Consider the following 27,009-nt stretch of genomic DNA (forward strand, 5'->3'; position numbering starts at 1 on the left):
CGAAGCAGCCGGGGCAAACCCACGCGGGTCACGGGGAGAACGTGTAAACTCCGTACAGACAAGCACCCGTTGTCAGGATCGAACCTGGGTTTCTGGCGCTGTAAGGCAGCAACTCTACCGCTGCACCACCGTGACGCCACCTAGTTATTGAGATACGCCAGCGCACCGCTTCGCACTTGACTCTAGAATTACATTCAGAAAATGCACTTAAGTAAAGCTTGACTCCATTAATGAAAATGAAGATTAAAGGTGATTAAATGTACTGCATTAACAATATAATTCTACTCAAACAGTACAACTCACAAATAAAACATTTCCTTTTCGTTTGTAGACAAATATGCTGGAGAAACTCAGCGGGTGAGGCAGCATCTATGGAGCGAAGGAGTAGGGTCGAGATCCTTCTTCATACTGATGTGGAGGTGGGGGGGGACGGGAAGAAGAAAGGAAGAGGTGGAGACAGTGGGCTGTGGGAGAGTTGGGAAGGGGAGGGGAAGGAGGGAGAATGCAGGGACTACCTGAAATTGGAGAAGTCAATGTTCACACCGCTGGGGTGTAAACTGCCCGAGCGAAATATGAGGTGCTGCTCCTCCAATTTGCGGTGGGACTCACTCTGGCCATGGAGGAGGCCCAGGACAGAAAGGTCGGATTCGGAATGGGAGGGGGAGTTGAAGTGCTGAGCCACCGGGAGATCAGGTTGGTTAGTGCGAACCGAGCGGAGGTGTTGGGGTATGCGATCGCCAAGACTACGCTTGGTCTCACCGATGTAGAGCAGCTGACACCTAGAGCAGCGGATGCAATAGATGAGGTTGGAGGAGGTGCAGGTGAACCTCTGCCTCACTCTAAAACTCAAGATTTTCTTTTTCGTTTGATCTCTTTGGTTCTTATATGAAAATTTAAGTTTGAAGCCTCCTAGCCATTGTTTATACATATCCTACAAAGCAGGTTCAAGAAAATGCTATCGTGGTATTTTCTTCATTGCAACAATTTACAAAATTGTGAGAAGAAAAAAAAACACACTCTAAGCGATTGAACATATTCTGCAGTTATATTTTAAAGGACTCACTAAACTGCAGGTAAATCACTGCCGTGCCTATTTTTATTTCTGCATTCAATCTCTGCCTGTGAATCTGCAGCAACATTGCAGGATCTGCTGGTGAGCAATGTGCGGATGGTGCTTAGCAGAAGGCTGGCTACCTGAACAGTTGAAACAAAACACAAAATCCCAGGAGCCTGGGCGTTCTGTCACTTAGAACAGATTGAAAGTACTTTAACTCCACCTCCCATTCCCACACTGACCTTTCTGTCCTGGGTCTCCTCCATAGTCAGAGTGAGGCCCAGAGCAAATTGGAGGAACAGCACCTCATATTTCGCTTGGGCAGCTTACACCCCAGCGGTATGAACATTGACTTCTCTAACTTCGAACAACCCTTGCTTTCCCCCTCTCTCCATCCCACCTCCCTTCTCAGATCTACGACTAGTCTGACTGTCCTCATTTACATTTTATCTCTGTTTGCTTTGTTGTTGCCTTCTACTAGCTAACAATGATCTATTCTACATTCTCCTTGATCTCCATCACCTTTGTCTCATTTTCACTCCTTACACTTCCTTATCTGTGGATCTCCCTCGCCTCCGACAGTCTGAAGAAGGGTCTCAATCCAAAACGTCACCCATTCCACCTATCCAGCGATGCTGCCTGTCCTGCTGAGTTACTCCAGCATTTTTTGTGCATCTTCGGTTTAAATCAGCATCTGCGGCTCCTTCCTACAACTTCAAGTAAGATTCGATGTTTCAGAATAAGTAACAATAAAACGTCAGGATTTGCTGCCTGCTATGCTTCCTCAAATGTTAGAATATTTAGGTGTATGTTAAATATTGTCACATGTATAAGGGCGGCACAGCGGTAGAGTTGTTGCCTTACAGCGCCGGAGACCCGGGTTCGATCCAGACTACGGGTGCTGTCTGTACGGAGTTTGCAGGTTCTCCCCATGACCTGCGTGAGTTTTCTTCGAGATCTTCGGTTTCTTCCCACACTCCAAAGACGTACAGGTTTGTAGGTTAATTGGCTTGGTGTATGTGTAAATTGTCCACAATGTGTGTAGGATAGTGTTAATGTGCGGGGATCACTGGTCGGAGCGGACTCGGTGGGCCGAAGGGCCTGTTTCCGCGCTGTGTGTCTAAACTAAACTAAACGACTGTGAAAAGCTTTGTTCTGCGTGATACACAAACAGACCAGATATACCAAGCGCAGAGGAAATTCAGTCCAATGAATCCACGCTGACCATCGATCGCCCGTACGCTAGTTCTATCCAACACCCTAGGGACAATTTACAGAAACCAATTAACCTACAAACCTGCACGTCTTTGGAGTGTGGGAAGAAACCGGAGCACCCAGGGTAAACCCTACGCGGTCACAGGGAGAACGTGCAAACTACACACACACACACACACACACACACACACACAGCACCCGAGGTCATGATCGAACCCTGGTCTCTGGCGTTGTAAGGCAGCCACTCTATCGCTGTGCCCTCAATCTGGAGAATGGTGGACTATCCATGTTCACCAGAGATGCTGCCTGACCTGCTGAAGTACTCCAACACTTTGTGTCTTTTTACATAAAGCAACCAAGCTCCTTGTGTCTTCATTTAACCAGTTGTGTCTTTACAACAATCTGGTAGTTTTAATTGTCACCGTTACTGAAAATAGCTTTTTATTCCATATTTATGTAATTCACTGTAATTGGAAGTTAATTAAATGGGTCCATAAAAATTAATTATGCAATGGGAGGCAGCGGTAAGAGTTGCTGCCTTGCAGCGGCAGAGACCCTGACTACGGGTGCTGTCTGTACGGAGTTTGTACGTTCTCCCCGCGCGAGTTTTCTCCGGGTGCTCCGGTTTCCTCCCACACTCCAAAGACGTACAGGTTTGTAGGTTAATTGGCTTTGGTAAAATTGTAAATTGTCCCTAGTATGTAGGATAGTGCTGGTGTACAGGGACGATCGCCGGTCAGTGTGGACTCGATGGGCCGAGGGGCCTGTTCCTTCGCTGTATCTCTAAACTAATCGTACATTAAATTTCTCAGCTGCTATGCTGGTGTTTGATCTCCTCGCTGGGCCACTTGCCCTGGCCTCTGGGTCACTTGTTTACTAACATGCCCATGAGAAACATATAAAATTCTTAAGGGACTGGACAGGCTTGATGCAGGAAAAATGTTCCCCATGTTGGGGGAGTCCAGAACCACTGGGCACAGTTTAAGAATAAGGGGTAGGCCATTTAGGACTGAGATCAGAAAAAACTCTTACAGCCAGAGTTGTGAATCTGTGGAATTCTCCATCCCAGAGGGCAGTGGAGGCCAATTCACTGGATGTATTCTAGAGAGAGTTAGATATAGCTCTTAGGGGTTAACGGAATCAAGGGATATGGGGAGAAAGCAGGAACAGGATATTGATTCTGGTTGATCAGCCATGATCGTATTGAGTGACGTTGCTGTCTCGAAGGGCCGAATGGCCGATTCCTGCACCTATTTTCTCTGTTTCGATGTTTCAATTATACGCTCTGGAAATAATTTATTCACTGCACTGATCAGGGAATAAAACTTTTCTTTCTGACATCGACATGGAGTTTGTTCAGCATGTATGGAGAGAATTAACAGGAAATACAAACTCAATGGAAAATACCCACTGGGATCTGATCTATTTGCTTCCACTCTGCTTAATCCGAGAAGGTTATGCTGCCTCAAATCACATTCACTTCTGCTCATTTTCCTCCTTCTATATCTGATCCCAGAGGGATGTGAGAAAAAGCATGTGTTAATAAAATTCTTTTAAAGTGGTCTCTGGTTCATTTTCTGCAGGACCGGGAACCTTCCTGAAGGCTCGTCGGTCGGTGGGACCGGTGGGGGGAGCTGGAGCTGGAGACGTCGGATGATAGGATCATGGGCAGGTGGGAAGGTGAACTGGGGACACAAAGATGGCCGGGGTGAGGAGAGGAGACCAGCTGAGCACAAACTCCTGACCATAACAGATCCTGATGCCCATCGAGCCTACTCCACCATTCAATCACGGCTGATCTAACTTTCCCTCTCTACCTCATTTTCCTGCCTTCTCCCCTTAACCCTTGACACATGTATGAATCAAGAATCTATCAATCTCCACCTAAAAATATCCACTGACTTGGCCTCCACAGCCTTCTGTGCTAACGAATTCCACAGATTCACCACCCTCTGACTAAAGAAACTCCTCCTCATGTTCATTCTAAAGATACGTCCTTTTATTCTGTGGCGGTGGCCTCAACTCTCCCATGAGTGGAAACTCTATCCAGGCATCAATGGTACTTGTCACATGTACAGAGGTACAGTGAAATTCAGATTTATACACAGATCAGCACGTATCACTTTACTTGTGGTCTCCTAATCTGAGGAAAGACATTATTGCCATAGAGGGAGTACAGAGAATGTTCACCAGACTGATTCCTGGGATGTCAGGACTTTCATATGAAGAAAGACTGGATGGACTCGGCTTGTACACGCTAGAATTTAGAAGATTGAGGGGGGGATCTTATAGAAACGTACAAAATTCTTAAGGGGTTGGACAGGCTAGATGCAGGAAGATTGTTCCCGATGTTGGGGAATTCCAGAACAAGGGGTCACAGTTTAAGAATAAGGGGGAAATCTTTTAGGACTGAGATGAGAAAAACATTTTTCACACAGAGAGTGGTGAATCTCTGGAATTCTCTGCCACAGAAGGTAGTTGAGGCCAGTTCATTGGCAATATTTAAGAGGGAGTTAGATGTGGCCCTTGTGGCTAAAGGGATCAGGGGGTATGGAGAGAAGGCAGGTACAGGATACTGAGTTGGATGATCAGCCATGATCATTTTGAATGGCGGTGCAGGCTCGAAGGGCCGAGCGGCCTTCTCCTGCACCTAATTTCTATGTTTCTATGTTTATATAAGCACTTAGTTACATCTTAAATAAGCATCTCACATAAAGTACAAGTACATAGTAGTGGTACACTGAGACAGTATACAGAGTCGCTGGTTTTTGGCACCATTTTTAACTCAATCACATAAAATGCTTTGGGCTGACGAAACATAGAAAATAGGTGCAGGAGTAGACCATTCGGCCCTTCGAGCTAGCACCGCCATTCAATATGATCATGGTTGATCATCCAGAATCAGTACCCCATTCCTGCTTTCTCCCCATATCCCTTGATTCCATTAGCCCCAACAGCTATAATCTAACTCTCTTAAAAACATCCATTGAATTGGCCTCCACTGCCTTCTGTGGCAGAGAATTCCACAGATTCACAAAGGTCATTGAAGTTGATCTTGTAACCCAGCAAGTTCTTTCTCAGAGAACATATTTCGCTTGGGCAGCTGACAACACTGTGGTATGAATATTGATTTCTCTAATTTCAAGTAACCCTTGCGTTCCCTCTCTCCCCGTCCCGTCCCCACCCTACACGTCCTGCTAGTCTTACTGTTCGTATCCCCTCGTCATCACCGGCTCCACAGCCAACAATGGACCATTGTGGGCTCCATGGCCATCAGTGCCAGCTCTGACTTATCTGTACCTTTTCATACCTCTAATTTCCCTCTCCCCCGACACTCAGTCTGAAGAAGGGTCTCGACCCAAAACGCCGCCCATTCCTCCTCTCCAGAGATCCCGCCTGACCCGCTAAGTTCGTCCAGCATTTTGTGTCCACCTTCGGTGTAAACCAGCATTAGATTTTATAATTCGGACCGCTAGGCTGTAGGGGGATGCATTTTGCAATTTTTAACTGTTAATTATTGGTCTTTTTAAGTATTTATTGCTCTCAGCTAGTGTCCACATTGTGTTCTATGTATTTTCTGTCTGCGTTCGTTTTGAATCTGTGGGTTTGTTGGTTGGGGGCTTCTGGACGTCTGAATTTCCCTGAGGTGATCATTAAAGTATTTATTATTATTATTATTATTATTATTATCAGCAGTTCCTTCCTGCACATTCTTGCTAAAGGATATTAGTTTTTGTTTTAAAAGTAACACTGGAAGCAACTGAACAAGACCAACCTTGACTCGGTGGAAACGAACCACATCCCCGGTTCTGTAGATTTTAGGTAGATGATCAGCGTTTCCGTTGAAGATCACACAATGAAGTTTCGCACCAGTAGGGTCCACTATGGTGACTGTCATACAGTAATCTGCAACAGTGGAGCCAGTCAGTTAAGATGGGCAAGGCAAAATAATACGACGCTTCTTAATATTTACAGAACATAAAACGGTAAATGGTGAAGATAAGACATAAAATGCTAGAGTAACTCAGCGGGACAGGCAGCGTCTCTGCAGAGAAGGAATGGGTGACGGTACATAGTTAATATTGAATCGTGAAAGGCCTGGATGGAGTGGACACGGGGGTGGGATGTTTCCACTAGTGGATGAGTCTAGGACCAGGAGGCCACTGCCTCAGAATAAAAGGACGTACCTCTGGGACGGAGATGAGGAGGAATTTATTTAGTCAAAGGGTGGTGCTAAGTAATTAGTCAGTGCCTGTCTGTTATGAGAATCTCTGATAATTTACATTGCTATAATTCTCAGACACAAGATTGTATTTCACTCTTTCCACTGGACTGGGTCAAGGTATGACCAGGATTTACCGCTAAGGAAATCACACAGGAGCCTGTCGTGCCACGTTGGAAGAAACAAATAACTGCAAATGCTGGTTTAGACCAAAGATAGACACAAAGTGGATAGGATACAGTGGATGTGGAGAGGATGTTTCCACTAGTGGAAGAGTCTAGGGCCAGAGGCCGCAGCCTCAGAATAAAAGGACGTGCCTTTAGAAAGGAGGTGAGGAGGAATTTCTTTAGTCAGAGGGTGGTGAATCTGTGGAATTCATTGCCACAGAAGGCTGTGGAGGCCGTCAATGGATATTTTCAAGGCAGAGATTGATAGATTCTTGATTCGTATGGGTGTCAGGGGTTATGGGGAGAAGGCAGGAGAATGGGGATGAGAGGGAAAGGCAGATCACTTATGATTGAATGGTGGAGTAGACTTTAGAAGTTTCCTAAAATTGAAGGATTCAATATTCATACCGCTGGGATGTAAGCTACCCAAGCGGAATATGAGAACTATATTCTGCACTCTATTTTTGCTCTATCATTTGCATATGTTTGGCTTGATTATATTCATATATAGTATAATAAATATAATAGATCATATAATAATATATATTCATATATATATTATTTTACTGTTGTGTTATCTGATTTGATTGGATAACACACATACACACACAGGTTTTTTCACTGTACCGCAGTATGCATGACACTATTAAACTAAAATCTAAACCTAAACATTGTTTCTAAGTAATTTGAGGGACTTTTTAAAGAAAAAACTAAGCTTCATGTTAACTTTTAGATTTTAAGCAAGGATGCCCGAGCCAATTGGTGGACAAAATGTGTGTAGGATGGAACTGCAGATGCTGGTTTATACCGAAGATAGACACAAAATGTTGAAGTAACTCAGCAGGTCAGGCAGCATAGTGTCATAGAGTGATACAGTGTGGAAACAGGCCTAACTTGCCCACGCCAACCAACATATCTCAGCTACACTAGTCCCACCTGCCTGCGTTTGGTCAATATCCCTCTAAACCTGTCCTATCCATGTACGTCTCTAATTGTTTTGTAAATGTTGTGATAGTCCCTGCCTCAACTACTTCCTCCGGCAGCTCGCTCCATACACCCGGCACCCTTTGTGTGGAAAAGTTACCACTCAGATTCCAATTAAATCTTTCCCCCCTCACCTTAAACCTATGTCCTCTGGTTCTCAATTCCCCTACCTAAAGTCAAGGAGGACTCTCTCTAACTTCTACAGGTGCACAGTAGAGAGCATGCTGACCGGTTGTACCGTGGCTTGGTTCAGCAACTTGAGCGCCCTGGAGAGGAAAAGACTACAAAAAGTAGTAAACACTGCCCAGTCCATCGTCGGCTCTGACCTTCCTTCCATCGAGGGGATTTATCGCAGTCGCTGCCTCAAAAAGGCTGGTAGCATCGTCAAGGACCCACAACATCCTGGCCACACACTCATCTCCCTACCTTCAGGTAGAAGGTACAGGAGCCTGAAGACTGCAACAACCAGGTTCAGGAATAGCTACTTCCCCACAGCCATCAGGTTATTAAACTTGGCTCAGACAAAATTCTGAACATTAATAGCCCATTATCTGTTATTTGCACTTCATCAGTTTATTTATTCATGTGTGTATATGTGTATATGTGTATACACTGGTATATGGACACACTGATCTGTTGCCTACTATGTTCTGGTGTTCTAAAGCAAAGCAAGAATTTCATTGTCCTACCAGGGACACATGACAAGAAACTCTCTTGAATCTCTGGGCAAGAGACTCTGTGCGTCCACCCGATCTGATCCACATATGATTTTATACACCTCGATAAGATCAAAACATGGGGAGAAAAGGAGCATGTGACATTTCGGGTCGAGACCCTTCTTCGGTCTGGCATTGAGAAGTGGCAAATTCCACAGGAACAGGGGAAACGTGGCAAGGGTATGAAAATAAACAAGTTAGCAACTTGCAGATATGTGTGTTTCAAAAGCACTCGACGTGCTTGCTCCCGACAGAGCGATGGAAGCTGCTCCCAGAATAAATTATTTTCCTCTTTGTGAAGAAAAGCAGCAGGAAGTCATTAGATTAACCTTTTGAGTTTTAATGCCTGGGGTTTTTGTGCCTCCTTCTAAACGACAACTTAACATAATAGCACTTATTCTCCTGTGCTAACGGCATGCTGGTTGACATGTGTATCCACCATCACATCAGACATGAGAGCTCCTGGGAACAATTACGCTTACAGCTTCATCTATTAGGCACCTATGTTTTTGAATCAAAAAATAGTATATTTCTCAGCTGCAAATCCACGACATTTTATGGTGAGATTCAGTATTGAAGGCTGAGACGGATGGATTCTTGATTAGTTCGGGGGTCACAGGCCATGGGGAGAAGGCAGGAGAATGGGGTTAGGAGGGAGGGATAGATCAGCCATAATTGGATGGCAGATCTGATGGGCCAAATGGCCTAATTATGCTCCTATCACCCATGACCTGATTGGGTACTGATTGGGGATGATCAGCCATGATCACATTGAATGGCGGTGCTGGCTCGAAGGGCCGAATGGCCTACTCCTGCACCTATTGTCTATTGACCTTAAATTGTCCCCTTTATTGCATTCAATACTGGCCACTTTATGAAAAGAACTAATCACCACTGATTTTCTGGGACCCTTGGTTCCAGAGTCTTTCTGGATTTTCCGTTTTGACGGACCAACAGAGGTCACGGCCTCCGAGGGGAGTCCAACGATACCGGAACGTTCCGCTTAGGCCGCAAATTCGGCCTCGGAAGTCGGCTATGGAAACGGATCTGCCGGCTCTGGCCAGGCTGGAGTTCCAGATCCCCAGCCGCAGGGGCAAATCTGACCCGCCGATCGTTCGCGAAAGTCCCGATGAGGTAGAGATTGGCCGCCTCACCCAGCCTAGGCACCACAGCTTCAGGGGGACTTCCAAGGGGGAGGTCAAGTGCGCTCCCGTAATTTTGTCTGGATTAAAGGACGTGCTGGACTACCAGTGGCTGGAAAATGGTTGGTGGTGGTGGGCCCGTATATTTGGGTCATTGTTTCGTGCAGAGTTTCACTGGGAGCGACTGAGGTTGTGAGCACAGGATTATTGGCGAGTCGGCACGGTGGTGCAGTCTAAAGAAGGGTCTCGACCCGAAACGTCACCCATTCCTTCCCTCCAGAGGTGCTGCCTGAGTTACTCCAGCAATTTGTGTCTATTCTAAAATTGTGACTTTTTATGTTTATAGAGTTAACATCAAATATAATTTCTGTTTCAGTCATCTGCTTGGAAAATTGGGTACCTTGAGATGTTATTTTTATGATTATCCTTAAGTACAGCATCTGTCTACTGATTGTCTCTGGTGCACAGATTTCTCATGTTATCTTGGGAGTATTCAAAACTAACTCAATGCTGCTTTGAAGCGTAACAAAGAGATACATTTTTCCTCATGGTTTTATGTTGTGCTGGCTGTTTAAGCTCAGCTCCTTGGTCAATGTCCATGGGAGCTCGTTTAGTTAGCAGAGTTTATTTAGTTTTGCTTAGTTTAGAGGTACAGTGTGGAAACAGGCCCTTCAGCCCACCGAGTCTGCGCCGACCAGCGATCCCCGCACAATAACACTATCCTGCACACACACACACACACACAGGACAATTTACACATATACCAAGCATACAAACCCAAGCCAATTAACCGACAAACCTGTATAGGAAAGAAATCGTCTTTGGAGTGTGGGAGGAAACCGAGGATCTCGGAGAAAACCCACGCGGTCACCGGGAGAACATACAAACTCCACACAGACAGCAGCCGTAGTTGGGATCCAACTCCGGCGCTGCAATCGCTGTAAGGCAGCAACTCTACCGCTGTGCCCCTCTTGTGCTGCTGTTTACGTTTGATTGGACAGAACTTGAACCATCCCTGCAATTAGTCATGGAGTGATACAGCGTGGAAACAGGCCCTTCGGCCCATCTTGCCCACACCAGCCAACAGGTCCCAGCTGCACTAGTCCCACCTGCCTGCGTTTGGCCCATATCCCTCCAAACTTGTCCTATCCATGTACCTGTCTTAACGGTTTCTTAAATTTTGCGACAGTCCCTGCCTCAACTACCTCCTCTGGCAGCTCGATCCATCCACCAACCTTTGTGTGAATAGGTTACTCCTCAGATTCTTATTAAATCTTTTCGCCTTCACCTTAAGGTCATTTGTCACAGCCCAGAAACACCATGTCCTTCCTATTCAGAAGTCTGAACCTTTGCAAAGTCTCCCTTATGGGACAGTGAATTTACCCTCTTCCCTCGTCCCACTCTATGACCCACAGAATGGCGGCACGGTGGCGCAGAGGTAGAGCTGCTGCCTTATAGCGCCCGAGACCCAGGTTCGATCCTGACTACGGGTGCCATCTTTGTACGGAGTTCGTATGTTCTCCCCGTGGGTTTTCTCCCGGTGCTCCAATTTCCTCCCGCACTCCAAAGACGTACAGGTTTGTAGGCTAATTGGCTTCAGTAAAATTGTCCCTTGTGTGTGTGTGTGTGTAGAGAGTGTTAGTGTGCGGGGATCGCTGGTCGGCGCAGACTTGGTAGGCAGAGAGGTTCCGCGCTGTATCTCTAAACTAAACAGTGGGCAATTTACCAAGACCAACGCCTACAAACCCGCATGTCCTTGGGATGTGGATGAGGAAACCGGAGCATCCGGTGGAAATGGAAACATGGATGAGGATGGAAACATGGTCAGGATCGAACCCGGGTCTCTGGTGCTATGAGTCAACAGCTCTACCAGTTGTGCCACTCTTAATGTCATCTCATTTTGTGTCGGCTTTTGCAGGTACGCCACTTCATGAAGTTATCTTGGAATAGTTAACCTCGAATAGTTAACCTCTTTCCATTGACTGATTGGCGCACAGCAAAAGCTTTTCACTGTACCTCGGTACACGCAACTATAAACTCCGCCGAACTGGAGCACAACAATTGATATCCACAGTTGCCAAGGTAACTCGGGTGACACTAAAATGCACCTCATTGATTTAAGAGTATTATTCTGCACAACTGATTGAAATGCAGAGCAAAGCTCACCCACACTGTTAATCCAACGGCAACCCGAAACAACCAAAGGCTAGAACTCTCAGAGAAAATAATACCCAGCCTCAGAAGAGTGAGTCAGACGGAAAGATTGATTATCTGTTAAGTGCAAAGATCCTAAATAGTCGGGGAAAAGAAAAAAAAAAGAAAGAAAAAAAGCATTTAACACAGAAAAATATTCTCCAGGTGCAGAACGACCAGGCACTTCAATGGGTTTTTGTTTTTTCACGGGCGTACCACGAAGTGAGTGAACATAGGAGCAATCTCCTTGGAAACAAGGCAAGGTAATCTCAAGACGACATATAATTTGCCCAGTGAATGATACTATAGAGACACTCTCAGTAGCAGGAGCACCACTGTGTTTCATTACGCACTGCCCCTGAGAAATAAATAATTCTTTTTTTATTAATACATTAGCACTTTCACCATTAGCCCCCTCAGCAATTTGCAAATCAAATAGCCATTTGATACTGCGGGCATTAATCAGTTGGGTGTCATGTTCTCATTTAACGGGTAATAGCCTACCAGTAAAATCTAAAGTCAGGTGAAAGCGATCATTTGCCTTGCTGCTGTCCAACGATGTTGCAATTATGCTCGCAGGCAGCTTCTAACATGTCACATTGCCCACATGGGCCACAGTACCAGGATCTGAGAGAGGCAGCAGCAAATGAGTCCCTAATTGCAGAGAAGACAGGCACAAAATGCTGGGGTAACTCAGCGGGTCAGGCAGTATCTCTGGAGGAAAGGGATAGACTGATGAAGGGTCTCGACCCGAAACGTCGCTTATTCCCTTTGCTCCAGAGATGCTGCCTGACCCGCTGAGTTGCTCCAGCATTTTGTATCTATCTTCGGTGTAAACCAGCATCTGCAGTTCCTTCTTGTAGAGGGTTGTGGACTCAGACCATCACGCAAACCAACCTCCCCCCCCACCCCCTCCCATCGACTCAATTTACACTTCACGCTGCCACAGCAAGGCCACCTTAATCAAGGACGAGTCTCACCCCGGTCACTCCCTCGTCTCCCTCTTCTCCCATCAGGCAAGCTTCATATGTGTGAATACGCACACCTCCAGATTCAGGGACAGTTTCTTCCCAGCTGTTATCAGGCAACTGAACTGTCCTCTCACCAACTAGAGAGCGGTCCTGAACGACCATTTATCTCATTGGAGATCCTCAGACTATCCTTAATTGGATAAACTTTACTGGATTTTACCTTGCACTAAACGTTATTCCCTTTATCCTGTATCTGTACACAGTAGACGGCTCGATTGTAATCATGTGTTGTCTTTCCACTGACCGGTTAGCACACAACAAATAGCTTTTCACTATACCTCGGCACATGTGACAATAAACTAAACTCAAGATGAGCTAAATGGGGTCAACAAACCTGCTGACAATACCCCAGGTGTGTCAGAGGGTCTTTAGTCACAGGGTGGTGAATCTGTGGAATTCTTTGCAACAGAAGGCTGTGGAGGCCAAGTCAGTGGATATTTTTAAGGCGGAGATAGATAGCTTCTTGATTAGTACAGGTGACAGTGGTTCTGGGGAGAAGGCAGGAGAATGGGGTTAGGAGGGAGAAATATATCAGCCCATGATTGAATGGCGGAATGGACTTGATGGGCCGAATGGCCTAATTCTACTCCTATTCCTTATGAGGTGTGCTCACACCAGGGACCAGCAAATGGCCACAAGATGTCTCCCATCTTGTAGTGAAGGCCAAGGAAAGGGAGTCCAATTCCATGCTGAGAATTAGTCGGAAGGCAATGGTTGAAATGAGGGCATGCCTAAAGAGAAATTATTTAAAATCGACCTACAGTTCACATTTAAAGAGCCTATTTCTGCCGCTATTGATTCTGAACTACTCAGCTGATCGAAAGGCCATTTATCGGCAAAATCAGTGGAGTGGGAAGATGGAGGGGCCTATTTTTTTTAGGACAATTAATGGAAAGGAGATGAGGAGCAATTTCTTCAGTCAGGTGGTGAATCTGTGGAATTCATTGTTACAGACGGCCAAATCAATGGATATTAATGGGTTCTTGATCAGTACTGGTGTCAGGGGGTTATGGGGAAATGGCGGAGAACGGGGTTAGTAGGGAGAGATAGAAACATAGAAAAATCGGTGCAGTAGTTGGATGGCGGAGGAGACTTGATGGGCCGAGTGGCCTAATTCTGCTCCAATAACATGAACTTTTCGTTCACAGGATCCCACGAGAGGGTGTTGTAATGGATCACAATCACAGTATCTGATCGTAGAAAATGCAAGCGGTGAAGGAAGGTCACGCACTACACTATAAACATAGTCATACCACGTGAAAACAGGCCCTTCGGCCCAACTTGCCCACGCCGGCCAACATGCCCCCATCTACACTAGTCCCACCTGCCCGCGTTTGGCCCGTATCTCTCAAAACAGTGCCCACTTTCAATGACAAGGACGCGGGTCGAGGTGGCGGGGGAGGGGGGAGGGGGGGTGTTGGCCGCCGGAGGCTATGCTGCAGCCGTGGGAGCGCGTGGATCGGCCTCCGCTATAGGAACCCTCTTTAGTCAGAGGGCAGTTAATCTGTGGAACTCATTGCCACAGAGGGCTGTGGAGGCCAAGTCTGTAGATATTTTTAAGGCAGAGATAGACAAGTTCTCGATTGTGTCATAGGTTGCGGGGAGAAGGCAGGAAAATTAATGACATTAAGGCAGAGTTAGAAACTTAGAAAATAGGTGCAGGAAGAGGCCATTGGGCCCTTCGAGTCAGCACCGCCATTCAATATGATCATGGCTGATCATCCAAAATCAGTACCCCGTTCCTGCTTTTCCCCCCATATCCCTTGATTACGTTAGCCCTGAGAGCTATATCTAACTCTCTCATGAAAACATCCAGTGAATTGGCCTCCACTGTCTGTGTGGCAAAGAATTCCGCAGATTCAAAAAGTTTTTCCTCATCTCAGTCCTAAATGGCCTACCCCTTATTCTTAAACTGTGACTCCTGGTTCTGGACTCCCCCAACATGGGGAACATTTTTCCTGCATCTAGACTGCCGAATCCATTAAGATCAGCCATGATTGAATGGCAGAGTAGACTCGATGGGCTGAACGGCCCAATTCTACTCCTATAATTTGTGAACCCTCGGAGATCAATTGGAAGCGGCCTACAGTGGCATGCAAGGAGGCTCTTATAAATAGCGGAGTCAGGGAATATGGGGGGAGCGCAGGAACGGGGTACTGATTGGGGATGATCAGCCATGATCACATTGGATGGCGGTGCTGGCTCGAAAGGCCGAATGGCCTACTTCTGCACCTATTGTCTATTGTAAGCCACTGACAGCATTGCCAGGCCAGGCCACACCGATCTATTTCCACAGTCAGGCCTTTAAGGCCGGGATAAGACTCTGGCGTTTTAAGAACTTTAAACGTGAAGAGCGCAAGATGGCGCCGGGGGGCAGAGCGGTGCGTTTGGACGCTGCCCGAGTGAAGTCCGCTGTTCTCGCACCCCAATTGTTGCACTCTTCTACTTGTAGGCCCGGCTCGCTCACCGTGGACTCCGAACCCGATCCCGGGCCACCAGTGTCGCCGGGAACCGTGCCGCCGAGAGCGAGGAGGGTCCGCGAGCGAGGTGGACCGCCGAGAACAAAGGCGAGACCCCGGCTCAAGATTCCAGCGTCTGCCGTCCCTCGTGTCCCCATACAACAATACAATACAATACAATACAATTCAATTTATTGTCATTTGGACCCCTTGAGGTCCAAACGAAATGCCGTTTCTGCAGCCATACATTACAAACAAATAGACCCAAGACACAACATAATTTACATAAACATCCATCACATCGCTGTGATGGAAGGCCAAAAAAACTTATCTCTCCACTGCACTCTCCCCCCCGATGTCAGAGTCAAAGTCAAAGCCCCCGGCAGGCGATGGCGAATTGTCCCGTGGCCATTAAAGCCACGCCGGGTGATGCAAGGTCACACACCGGGTCTTGGTGTTAGAGCCCCCGGCGTGCGCTCGCAAACTCCCGCGGCCATTCCAAGCCGCGCGGGGTGATGCTGTAAGGCCCCGCTCCAGGAGCTCTTCAACCCCGCAACTCGGGCGGGAGAAGTCGCCGTTGCGGGAGCCCCGAAAAGCGGTCTCCCTCCAGGGACCCGCGGGCTCCCGGTGCCGTCCACCAAACCCGCAGTTGCAGCCACCGAATCTCCAGAGGTCGGGCCGCAGCAGCGTCCACCACAGCTCCACCCGCTCTGGACTCGGCCAGCTCCGCGACGGTGAGGTGAGTAGTCGGCACCAGAGCCCCCGGTCTTCCTGTTGGAGGCCGCTCCTCGTTGCAGCCCCAACGACAACGGAGACCCGACAAAGAAAAGGTCGGGTCTCCCGTTCAGGGAGAGATTTAAAAGTTACCCCCACCCCCCCCCCCCACACCACCCCCACCACCCCACACACATACCCCAACAAAAATAACAAAAACTACATAAAAACATAGACATAAAATAATAAAAAACGCAGACGGACTGCAGAGGCGGCTGCTGACGAGAGTCGCGCCGCCCACCGGATGCAGCCACTTCACATTTCCTTTTGAAATTTCCACCGAGTCTGAAGAAGGGTCTCGACCCGAAAACGTCGCCCATTCCTTCTCTCCAGAGATACTGGCTATCCCGCTGAGTTACTCCAGCATTTTGTGTCCATCTTCGGTTTAAACCAGCACCTGCAGTTCCTTCTTCCACGATATTTCAACTAGGTCCTCGCTGAAGGGAACGACAGCAGGTCATAACACGTTCAAATATTCATGCCGTTCAATAAGGTAATGGATTTTCTTTTAATTACCACAGTATTTTTTCATACTGGCACACAGAAAGCCATTTGAAGTCAAAAGTCATTATTGAATCCAGTTTACACTCATTATCCAACATCAGCATTTCTGAGTTGCTGCTTTCTTTACTGCTTCAATAACGAAACACAAACAGAAACAAAGAACATATTTCATATGTAATGTATTTAAACAAAACCCAACGCAAATTGGAGGAACAGCACCTCATATTTAGCTTGGGCAGCGGTATGAATATTAACTTCTCTAACTTCAAGTAACCCTTGCTTTTCCCTCTCTCTCCATCCCTCCTGCAACCTAGTTCTCTGACCAGTCTGACTGTCCTCCTGATTAAATTTTCCATTGTATGCCTCGTTGTCACCTTCCTTTAGCTTACAATGTTCTAGTCAACATTTTCCTTGATTTTCGTCCTCTTTGATCTCTCGTTTTCATACATCACCATTCCATATCTCGTTTCCCTCTCCAGACTCTCAGTCTGAGGAAGAGTCTCGACCTAACCACCCATTCCTTCTCCAGAGATGCTGCCTGTCCCGCTGAGTTACTCCAGCTTTTTGCGTCCACCTTAAAAAAAAAAAAACTGCCATCCAGATACCAACTCCTCGGTCCAGTAATTCTGCCGGGAGCCTTTAGTGAAGGACTCTACAAGAATCGTGATTCACTTCATCAGCTTGTGGCGTATTATCAGTTGCCTATTCGAAACGGCCAGGTTAGAGCTGCTGCCTCACAACCCATTGAGTCCCTGGTTCGATCCTGGCCTTGGGTGCTGTCTGCATGGAGTTTGCACGTTCTCTATGTTACCGCGTGGGTTTCTTCTTGGTGCTCCGGTTTCCTCCCACATCCCAAACACGTGCCCAGCGTGACTACGTTGACCATCAATCGCCCATTTGCACGAGTTCTATGTTACCCCACTTTCTCATCCACTCCTTGCACACTCGGGCCAGTTTACAGAGGGCCGATTAGCCTGTAAATCTGTACGGCTTTGCGATGCGGGAGGAAACCGGAGATCCCGGAGAAAACCCACGAGGTCACAGGGAGAACGTTCTTTTTGCCAAAGTAATCATTTATGATTGGTGAAGTCCCATCTCCCTCCTCGTGAATATAACACGGACTGGTCACCACTGGAGTCAACGTTTTGATTTAATTCAGCAATAAATACTACACGAGTCAAGATGACAAAGTGTAATTTCTGAATTTTGCTTCTACAGTTGGTGCCAAATACCATCCCTGTCGACTTCTTGGTTGACAGCTGCCAAAATTGTACAGTTCAATCCTCCTGATTAATGAGGCAGTGTCTTTAGAGATACAGTGCAGAAACAGGTCCTTCAGCCCACCGAGTCCCCACTGACCCCCGATCATCCCGTACACTAACACTATCCTACACACTAGAGACAGTCTACAATTTTACCAAAGCCAATTACCTTGCACGTCCTTGGAGTGTGGGAGGAAACCGGAGCATCCGGAGAAAACCTACACAGGTCACGGCGAGAGCGTACAAACTCCATACAGACAGCACCCGTAGTCAGGATCGAACCTGGGTCCCTGGCGCTGTAAGGCAGCTACTCTACTGCTGCGCCACCGTGCAGCCCATTGGGAAGAGTGTGGTGCACAGTGACACTGAGGGGGCCTCCTGGAGGCAGGGATAGGGCTGAGGAGGATAGGACCTTGGGTAGGAACACAATTTTAAAACGGGAAGCGGCTCTGAAGAAGGGTCTCGACCCGAAACGTCACCTATTCCTTTCCTGCAGAGATGCTGAATGGAAGTAAACAGTCGACTGAATGAAAGAGAAACGCGTGTGTCTCCAGCTCTTCGTACCTGATCCACCATACAATAAGGCAGAAAGTGCCTGGAGTAACTCAGCAGGGTCCGGCAGCATCTCTGGAGAAAAAGGATGGGTGACATTTCCGGTCGGGACCCTTCTTTGGACGGCAATCCTAAATCATGTGTTAGACAGAGCCTGAAGATGGATCCTGACCCGAAATGTCACCATCCTTTATCTCCAGATGTGCTTCCTAACCCGCTGAGTTACTCCAGCTTTTTGTGTCTGTCCTCAGTTTAAACCAGCAGTTCCTTCCCACACGCCCCAGCATTTGTGGAGCTCTGTGGTCCTAGGATGATGCGTTTGACTCATAACCGCCTCAGTAATCCACCAAAAGTAACAGTTTCAAAAATAAAGTCATTAACAAGGAAACCTTTTTTTTCCCCTCTCCCTCTCTCCAGCTACACACAATTTAGAGCGAAATAAATCTCCAGATGCCTTTTAATTTATGTGCAGTGAGGTTTATAATTGATGGGACAATAGGTTGACTGTGCTTGAGCTATATAGAGTATAATGAGGCATGGATCCTGGTGGCTGCGCAAGGCTGTTGCAGAGAGAGGTATCTGTGGAGCTTTCAGCCTATTTCCCCTCAATGGTGTTAAATGAGACGAGTCGGCAATTGCTTGCACAGCGAGCTTCTAATATTCCGCACACCACTGTGCGGGCAAAATTAGGAGCACTTTACCTCATGGCGTCAAGCATCGCGTTCCTTGCTAATCTGAGTTTAATCCCTTCTTATATATTTTTTTAACCAAACATAATTTAATCAATGATTTACAATGATATTCACAGTACAGAATAAGTCAAAACAAAACCCACCACCATAATACAAGTCAAACAAATATATACTAAATAAACTTCTTAGGCCCCCTTCGGTCATGGCTGACCATGGATGTCTCTGAGGTTGGAGGACGCCTGTGCGTGACTTTGTTTAACGTGGTGAGACTGGTGCACAGACAGCCACCCCACGGTCCTTGACAGATCTGGGTCAGGATCCAGTGGCATGGAGTCCAAGACGACCGGAGACCCTTTTCTGCTGCAGCCTTCATCCGCCTTCCCAGCCGTTGTGACGCTCCACTAAGGTCAGCCATCATCCCCCGCCTGTTCCACTGTTGAGGTCTCGGTTGGATTGCTCTTTGTCGGAGACCTCCTCCTCGGCCTTACCGCCATGGGTGGCCCTACCAGGAACATAGCTCCAGATGGCATCGCTCTCAGGATCTCAGGTCCACACAAACTTCTCCACCACGACAAGGTGACAATCCACAGAGAAAATAAACTACTAAACAACTATATCCCCATCCTTATTGAGGATGTATTCCACCCCCCCCGTTGTTCCCAGCGGTCCCGGAAATGCACCCAATATAGACCTAGGGAATTAGTTAAAGTAGTACCAAATGGCCAGTATGTATGAAGAAGGGTCTCAAACCGAAACGCCACCCATTCATTCTCTCCAGAGATGCTGCTTGTCCCGCTGTGTTACCTCCAGAACTTTGTGTCTATGGACAGTATGACACAGTGGGCCGAAGGGCCTGTTTCTGTTGCATACTCAGAGAACTTCAGATTCAACATCTTTTGAAGGAATTCATACACAACAGTCTGAAGAAGGGTTTCGGCCCGAAACGTTGCCTTTTTCCTTCGCTCCATAGATGCTGCCGCACCCGCTGAGTTTCTCCAGCACTTTTGTCCACCTCGTACACATCTCAGTTCTAAATGATTGTCTCATATCGTGTAAGGTTCAAGGCCAGGCGGGGCACACCCAAATGCTCGTCAGACGACAAGACTGGGAACCCGCCAGAAGGCCCGTTGGACAGCGTAACCGGGAGGTAGATGGAGACGTTGGATGCGAGGAGCAAGGGCCGGTGGGAGGGTGAACCAGGGTAACGCCTCCAGCGCCTTCAAGGTCGGCTGCAGGAGGTGGCCCCGGGGACACAAAGACGGCCGGGGGGTGTGGGGAGGAGAGGGACCTCGGTTCACGGGAACTGCTCCGGTACATCGAACCGCGCGGGCCGACCGAACTTTGGACTCTGAATAATGGCGCCCAAAATGGCGGCGGCCGCAAGTGCGATGCATGCAAAAAGAATTTCACTGGGCTGTTGCACGAGTGGCAAATAAAGCACCTGTTGAACCAGCGAGGCTCTCTTACAAGTGGAAACGTCGCAATATGTTCCTTCATCCCTCTAAATACCAAAGGCGGTAAATCTAACTCTTTTAGCCTTTCATGACAAGTCAAACCCCTCATCCTGGGAACGAGCTTCTCAACTTCTCGCTGCCTCAAAAAGGCTGGCAGTATCATCAAAGACCCACACCATCCTGGCCACACACTCATCTCCCTGCTACCTTCAGGTAGAAGGTACAGGAGCCTGAAGACTGCAACAACCAGGTTCAGGAATAGCTACTTCCCCACAGCCATCAGGCTATTAAACCTGGCTCGGACAAAACTGATTATTAATAACCCATTTTCTGTTATTTGGACTTCATCAGTTTATTTATTCATGTGTGTATATATTTATATTATGGTATATGGACTCACTTATCTGTTTTGTAGTAAATGCCTACTATGTTGTGTGTGCTGAAGCAAAGCAAGAATTTCATTGTCCTATACAGGGACACATGACAATAAACTCACTTGAACTTGAACTACAGTATTCTGACCGCAGCCAGTGGCCGTACATCCTTCCTTCAATATGGGGGATGATTAGTTGTGTCGTCTTGTCAATGGCAGCTTGTGAAACGGTTCGATATGGACAGTGCCCATAAGTGTTTGGACCAATGTTCCCGAAGGGTATGATTTCCCTCAGGACTATCTAACCCAAGTCCGGTTGCTTTTATGTGCATCTTGCGCGTATATATATATATATATATATATATATATATATATATATATATATATCACGCACAAAAAACAAGCACCAGTCAATCCAATTTCTTGCCCGACGTTCCCTTGAGCAGAGTATTATGAAATACGAGCGGCAGGAGGCAGGTTTTTTAACACCAGCTGTCATTTGATTCAAATGGCTCCACAGGGTTACATCGAGTGAACCTGCCAGCCAATTAAACTGTGGAGCAATCAACTCTCCCTACTCCATTATTACAACTACCGCCCAGCCATCTTTCCAAGCGATGATTCAGATTGAACAGTTTAACTGCTGGCAGTGAATTGTAAACGGGCAATCCACTAAACTGTCGGAACGGTGACAATTACTGAACTTCTTGCAGGAGGATGGATGGACGCAAAATGCTAGAGTAACTCAGCGGGTCAGGCAGCGTCACGTAGACTTGATGGGCCGAAGGGCCCAACTCTGCTCCTATCACTTGTGAGCATCACTGGAGAGAAAGAATGGGTGACGTTTTGGGTCAAGACCCTTCTTCAGACTGAGAGTCAGGGGTGAGGGAGATATGGAAGGGCAAGGTGTGAAAATGTCAGATCAAAGCAGACGATGATATGGAAATGTGTCCATTGTTAGCTGAGGGGGAAGGTGACCAGGAGGCATACAAACAGTAAAATCTAACCAGGAGGACAGCGAAATGAGTCGGAGAACTAGGGTGGGGAGGGATGGGGAGAGAGGGAACACAAGGGTTACTTGAAGTTAGAGAAATCAAAATTGATACCGCAGGGTTGTAAGCAGCCCAAGCAAAATATGAGGTGCTGCTCCTCCAATTTGCGTTTGGCCTCACTCTGACAGTGGAGGAGGCCCAGGACAGAACGGTCAGTGTGGGAATGGGAGGAGGAGTTAGTGTTTGCGATTATCGGAGGAGCTGGTCAGTTGAACAAATGTGGATTGAAAGACACTTGCACAATATGCAGTCTGCTTTGAATAAGAATAATAGACAAAAGGGTTTTGATTCATACATGCATCTTCCATAACCTATCCGGACATCCCAGAATACTTCACAGCTAATTAAGAACCTGTTGGTGTGTGGAAACGAACAGCAATTACATAAAATGACCTGACAATCTGTTTTACTGGTGGGTTTTACTGGTGGAGAGGTTCTGCTCTCTTCCAAATTAGCAGGGTCTTTCATTAAACCTCTCATCCAACAGACAGCATCTCAGGCAATGCAGCTTTCACTCTGGGCTGCACTGGGAAGGCAGACGAGAAGGCACAAAGAGCTGGAGTAACCCAGCGGGTCAGGCAGCATCTCGGGATGACCTGAAGGGTCATCTGAAGAAGGGTTTCGGCCAGAAACGTTGCCTATTTCCTTAACTCCATAGATGCTGCTGCACCCGCTGAGTTTCTCCAGCACTTTTGTCTACTCTCGGGATGCCCTTTCAGGTCAGGACCCTTTAGTTTAGTTTATGGGCCTGTCCCACTTTCACGACCTCTGCCCTTGACTCATACTCGCAGCATGGTCGTCACGAGGTTGTAGGGGGTTGTAGGTAGGTCGTAGCAGGCCATGATGCTAGTCGTAGGTACTCGTGGCATCAAGTAGGTCGGGGCGTTTTTTTCTAGCCTGATGAAAAATGTCCACGAGTAAAAAAGGTTGTGAATTAGGTCGTGAAAGTGGGACAGGCCCTTTAGAGATACAGCGTGGAAACAGGCCCTTCGGCCCACCGATTCCAGCCAGCGATCCCCGCACATTAACACTATCCTACACACACTATGGACAATGTACAATTATACCAAGCCAATTAACCTACAAACCTGTACGTCTTTGGAGTGTGGGAGGAAGCCAGAGATCTCGGGAAAAACCCACGTGGTCACAGGGAGAACGTACAAACTCCGTACAGACAAGCACCCATAGTAGAACAACAGACAGCCAACCATGTCACCTCTGGGTGCCCGCTCTATCACCCACCAAATGGAGCTCAGGGCCTGGCAGACATTGACGCAGACACAACAACCCGGCTGCTCAACACCCGGCTTGAGATCTAACTACTCCTTTGGTTTATGTTTCATTCGCAACAAGAAGTCAGATTGAACCCGGGCCTCTGGCTCTGTAAAGCGCACTCCAAAGGCATACAGGTTTGTAGGCTAATTGGTCTCGGTAAAATTGTAAATTGTCCCTGGTGTGTGTAGGAAAGTGTTAGTGTGCGGGGATCGCTGGTCGACGTGGACTAGGTGGGCCAAAGCGCTGTATCTCTAAAATAAACTAAAAGTTGGGGCCCAGTCTGTACATTCTTGATTAGAACAGGTGTCAGAGGCTATGGGGAGAAGGCAAGAGAATAGGGTTAGCAGGGAGAGATAGATCAGCCATGATTGAATAGCGGAGTAGGCTTGATAGGCTGAATGGACAAATTCTACTCCTATTCCTTATGGAAACATAGGAAGTGCAGGAGTAGGCCATTCGGCCCTTCGAGCCAGCACCACCATTCAATATGATCACGGCTGATCATCCAGAATCAGTACCCCGTTCCTGCCTTCTCCCCATATCCCCTGATATCCCTGTATCTAACTCTCTCCTGAATACATCCAGTGAATTGGCCTCCACTGCCTTCTGTGGCAGAGAATTCTTACGATCATGACAGTTGAGAGAGAGAGAGGGGGAAGAGTAGATGAGGGGATTTTGACATATCTACACTTGGAGAATTCAATGCCATCCCACACTACTTTTGACTGATTTGTCTCCCCATTTGAGAAAGCACTTGTCAGCTAAAGACATAAGACAGCTGGTGAACAGCTCGCGACTGAGCTGTTAATGTCTGCTGTCAGGTGCTTGCAAGTGGAAGTCATTCGCTTTGCAGCTCGTCTTTTTGCCGCCCGAATGAGTCGTTGCTGATGGTCATACATTGATTTTATACGAGGCTTTTACGCAGCGCGAGGCAGGCACATTGCGTGTTTGAAGTCACGCTGAGGGGCAACGTCACTGCTCCGAGCTTTGGACTTCAGCGAATGCAGCGCGCGGAAACAGGCTCTTCAGTCCTCCGAGCCCGCGCAAGCACCCCGTACACACTACACACCTACCTACACACAAGGGACAATTTTTACCTCAGCCAATTAACCAAAAAAAACCTGTACGTCTTTGGAGTGTTGGTGGAAATTTGAGCACCCGGAGAAAACCCACGCGGTCACAAGGAGAAGGTACAGTACAGACAGCACCCGTAGTCAGGATCGAACCCGGGTCTTTGGTGCCGTCAGGCAGCGACTCTACAACTGCGCCACCGTGCTGCTCAACGCTCGTGTCCATTCACTGTGTGTGTCTTGCAGTGTGAGGCTGCGGGAAGGTGGGGGCCTTGCTCAGTACCTCTTCAACACTGCTCTCAGTGTAGTCCGAAGATAGACACAAAAAGCTGGAGTAACTCAATGGGACAGGCAGCATCTCTGGAGAAAAGGAATGGGTGACGTTTCCGGGTCTACAAGGATGTAGGGTCTCGACCCGAAACTTCACCTACTCCTTTTCTCCAGGGATGCTGCCTGACCAGCTGGGTTACTCCAGCTTTTTGTGTCTATCTTCGGTTTAAACCAGCATCTGCAGTTCCTTCCTACGCACGAGTACATTTAATTGGGCATTGAGCATACTAACATGGTGACATAGTGTACACACGTTAAGCTGAACAATAAACTAGTCAGTGTTGCTGACTTTAATCAAATGATTCACATCAGTTCAGAGACGATAAACAGTGATGGACAAACATAGAAAATAGGTGCAGGAGGAGGCCATTCGACCCTTCGAGCCAGCACTGCCATTCAATATGATCATGGCTGATCATCCTATTCCATTAGCCCAAAGAGCTAAATCTAACTCTCTCTTGAAAGAGAGTGATCTCTCAACAGGTAGGAAGACTTTGGTTTAAGAGAAACTTGCGACTTGTCCAGTCTCCACGTGAGGATAATAAGTAAGCTTTAGTTCTTGGTTTTCTTTGTCGAGCGCTTATCCTGGAGTTATAGCACAAGTACTTTGTGGTTTGATTATAATTAAGAGATCCAGCGCGGAAACAGGATCTTCGGCCCACCGAGTCCGCGCCGACCAGCGAACAAACTTGGGTCTGTGGCGCTGCAAGGTGGCAATTCTACCGCTGTGCCACCAATAAACAATAATTTGTCCACTCCCCACATTATCCATCACATAAAAGGCAAGTATGTCGACCTTGGTCGCAAGTCTGGTTCACTCTATGAAGACGTGGCCATCCAATGCTACTCAATGATGGCATCTCCTGAAAACTATTGTGTTTCATTTCTTTCCCAAGACACCCCCAAGAGGGATGGTACCGCCTAGAATACAACTGACATGGAAACCAAAAGGACACAAAGTGCTGGAGTAGCTCAGCGAGTCAGGCAGCATTTCTGGAGATCATGGATAGGCGACATTTCGGGTCGGGACCCTTCTTCAGACTCTGTAGTTTTGTTTAAGACTCAGAATTTGAAGAAGGCTCTCAACCCAAAATGTCACCTATCAGCCTGAAGAATGGTCCCCACTTCTCCTTGTTCTCCAGAGGCGCTGCCTGACCCGCTGAGTTACTCCAGCACTTTGTGTCCTTTCATGCGTTAACCGGTATCTGCATTTCTTTGTTTCAATGTTTTGACTTTGAACTCGCTTCAAGTGCACAGGAGCACACAGCAGTCAAGAAATGCTGTTCCACTCCAGAGAACTCAATGTTCAGGCACAAAGCATTGAAAATGTACTAAGCACATCTAGAGTCTGGGGAAATCTGTGAGATTCAGACTTTTAGGCTTTAGAGATACACCGCGGCAACAAGCCCTACGCCCCACTGAGTTCGCACCGACCAGCGATCCCCGTACACTAACGCTATCCTACACACACGAGAGACAATTTACAATTAACCGAAGGCAATTAACCTGCAAACCTGTACGTCTTTGGAGTGTGGGAGGAAACCAGAGTACCTGGAGAAAACCCACGCGGTCACAGGGAGAAGGTACAAACTCCGTTCAGACGGCATCCGTAGTCGGGATCGAACCCGGGCCTCTGGCGCAGTGAGGCGGCGTCTCTACCCAATCTCGCCACCGTGCCCCCCCCCCCCACCCCCACCCCCCGATCGCAATGTTTCAGACTCGGGAGCCTTAATCGGCCCAGTTTTTGCTGAGGATGGGCACCGGGTCCGAAACGTTAATCGTCCCTCTTTCCGCAGATGCTGCCCAACAAGCTGAATGTTTCCGGCACTTTCGGCTTTGATCCCCTGCAGAGCGAGTCACCTCATTGACGACACTCCAGTGCAACAGCCCCCGGGGAACAAAGATTACCGCGCAAGGCGGGAAAGGCACAGTGCTTACACTCTAATCTGACACCTGGCATTTGAAACGAACACTGCCTCAGCTGCAAGCTCGCTCCGCCAACTTGACCCACAGCCCGGGTTTAATGGATGCTTTTTAAAATGCAGAGCCGCTCTCTAATTATGGCCTGTGACAAAGATTAGAATAATTTAGGTCAAACCACGGGATGCGGCGCTGAGGATGCTTAGTGCTTCGGCTGAACGGGCACAACCCTTCCTCGCTGTCTCATGCATCTGGTGGCGGCGCTGTAAGGCACCACCCGCTGGCTCCAGATGCGTGGGACAGCGAGAAAATACTGCGACAGTTCTGCCGAAGCACCAATGCATCCTCGGCGCCGCATCCTGCAGTCTCCACCACCACCTCACACGCTTGGGAGAGTCTAGGACCAGAGGTCGCAGCCTCAGAATTAAAGGACATTCCTTTCAGGGGATGAGGAGGAATTTCTGTAATCAGAGGGTGGTGAACCTGTGGTATTCATTGCCACAGAAGGCTGTGGAGGCCAAATCAACGGGTATTTTTAAGGCAGAGATAGATAGATTCTTGATTGGTA

At 47.6% G+C, this 27,009-nt stretch overlaps 1 protein-coding gene across 3 annotated transcripts in view; it reads right to left on the reverse strand.

Moving 5' to 3' along the window:
* The window catches only part of pot1 (protection of telomeres 1), a 127,417-nt gene that overhangs the window by 45,721 nt on the left and 54,687 nt on the right, over positions 1 to 27,009 (reverse strand). For all 3 annotated transcript variants that reach the window (XM_033037642.1, XM_033037644.1, XM_033037643.1), the window contains exon 8: positions 6,045 to 6,175. In XM_033037642.1, coding sequence (XP_032893533.1) covers positions 6,045 to 6,175 — 131 coding nt within the window. The remainder of the gene's footprint in view (positions 1 to 6,044; positions 6,176 to 27,009) is intronic.

This window comes from Amblyraja radiata, chromosome 19 (genome assembly GCF_010909765.2).
Source record: "Amblyraja radiata isolate CabotCenter1 chromosome 19, sAmbRad1.1.pri, whole genome shotgun sequence".
Classification (NCBI taxonomy): Eukaryota; Metazoa; Chordata; class Chondrichthyes; order Rajiformes; family Rajidae; genus Amblyraja; species Amblyraja radiata.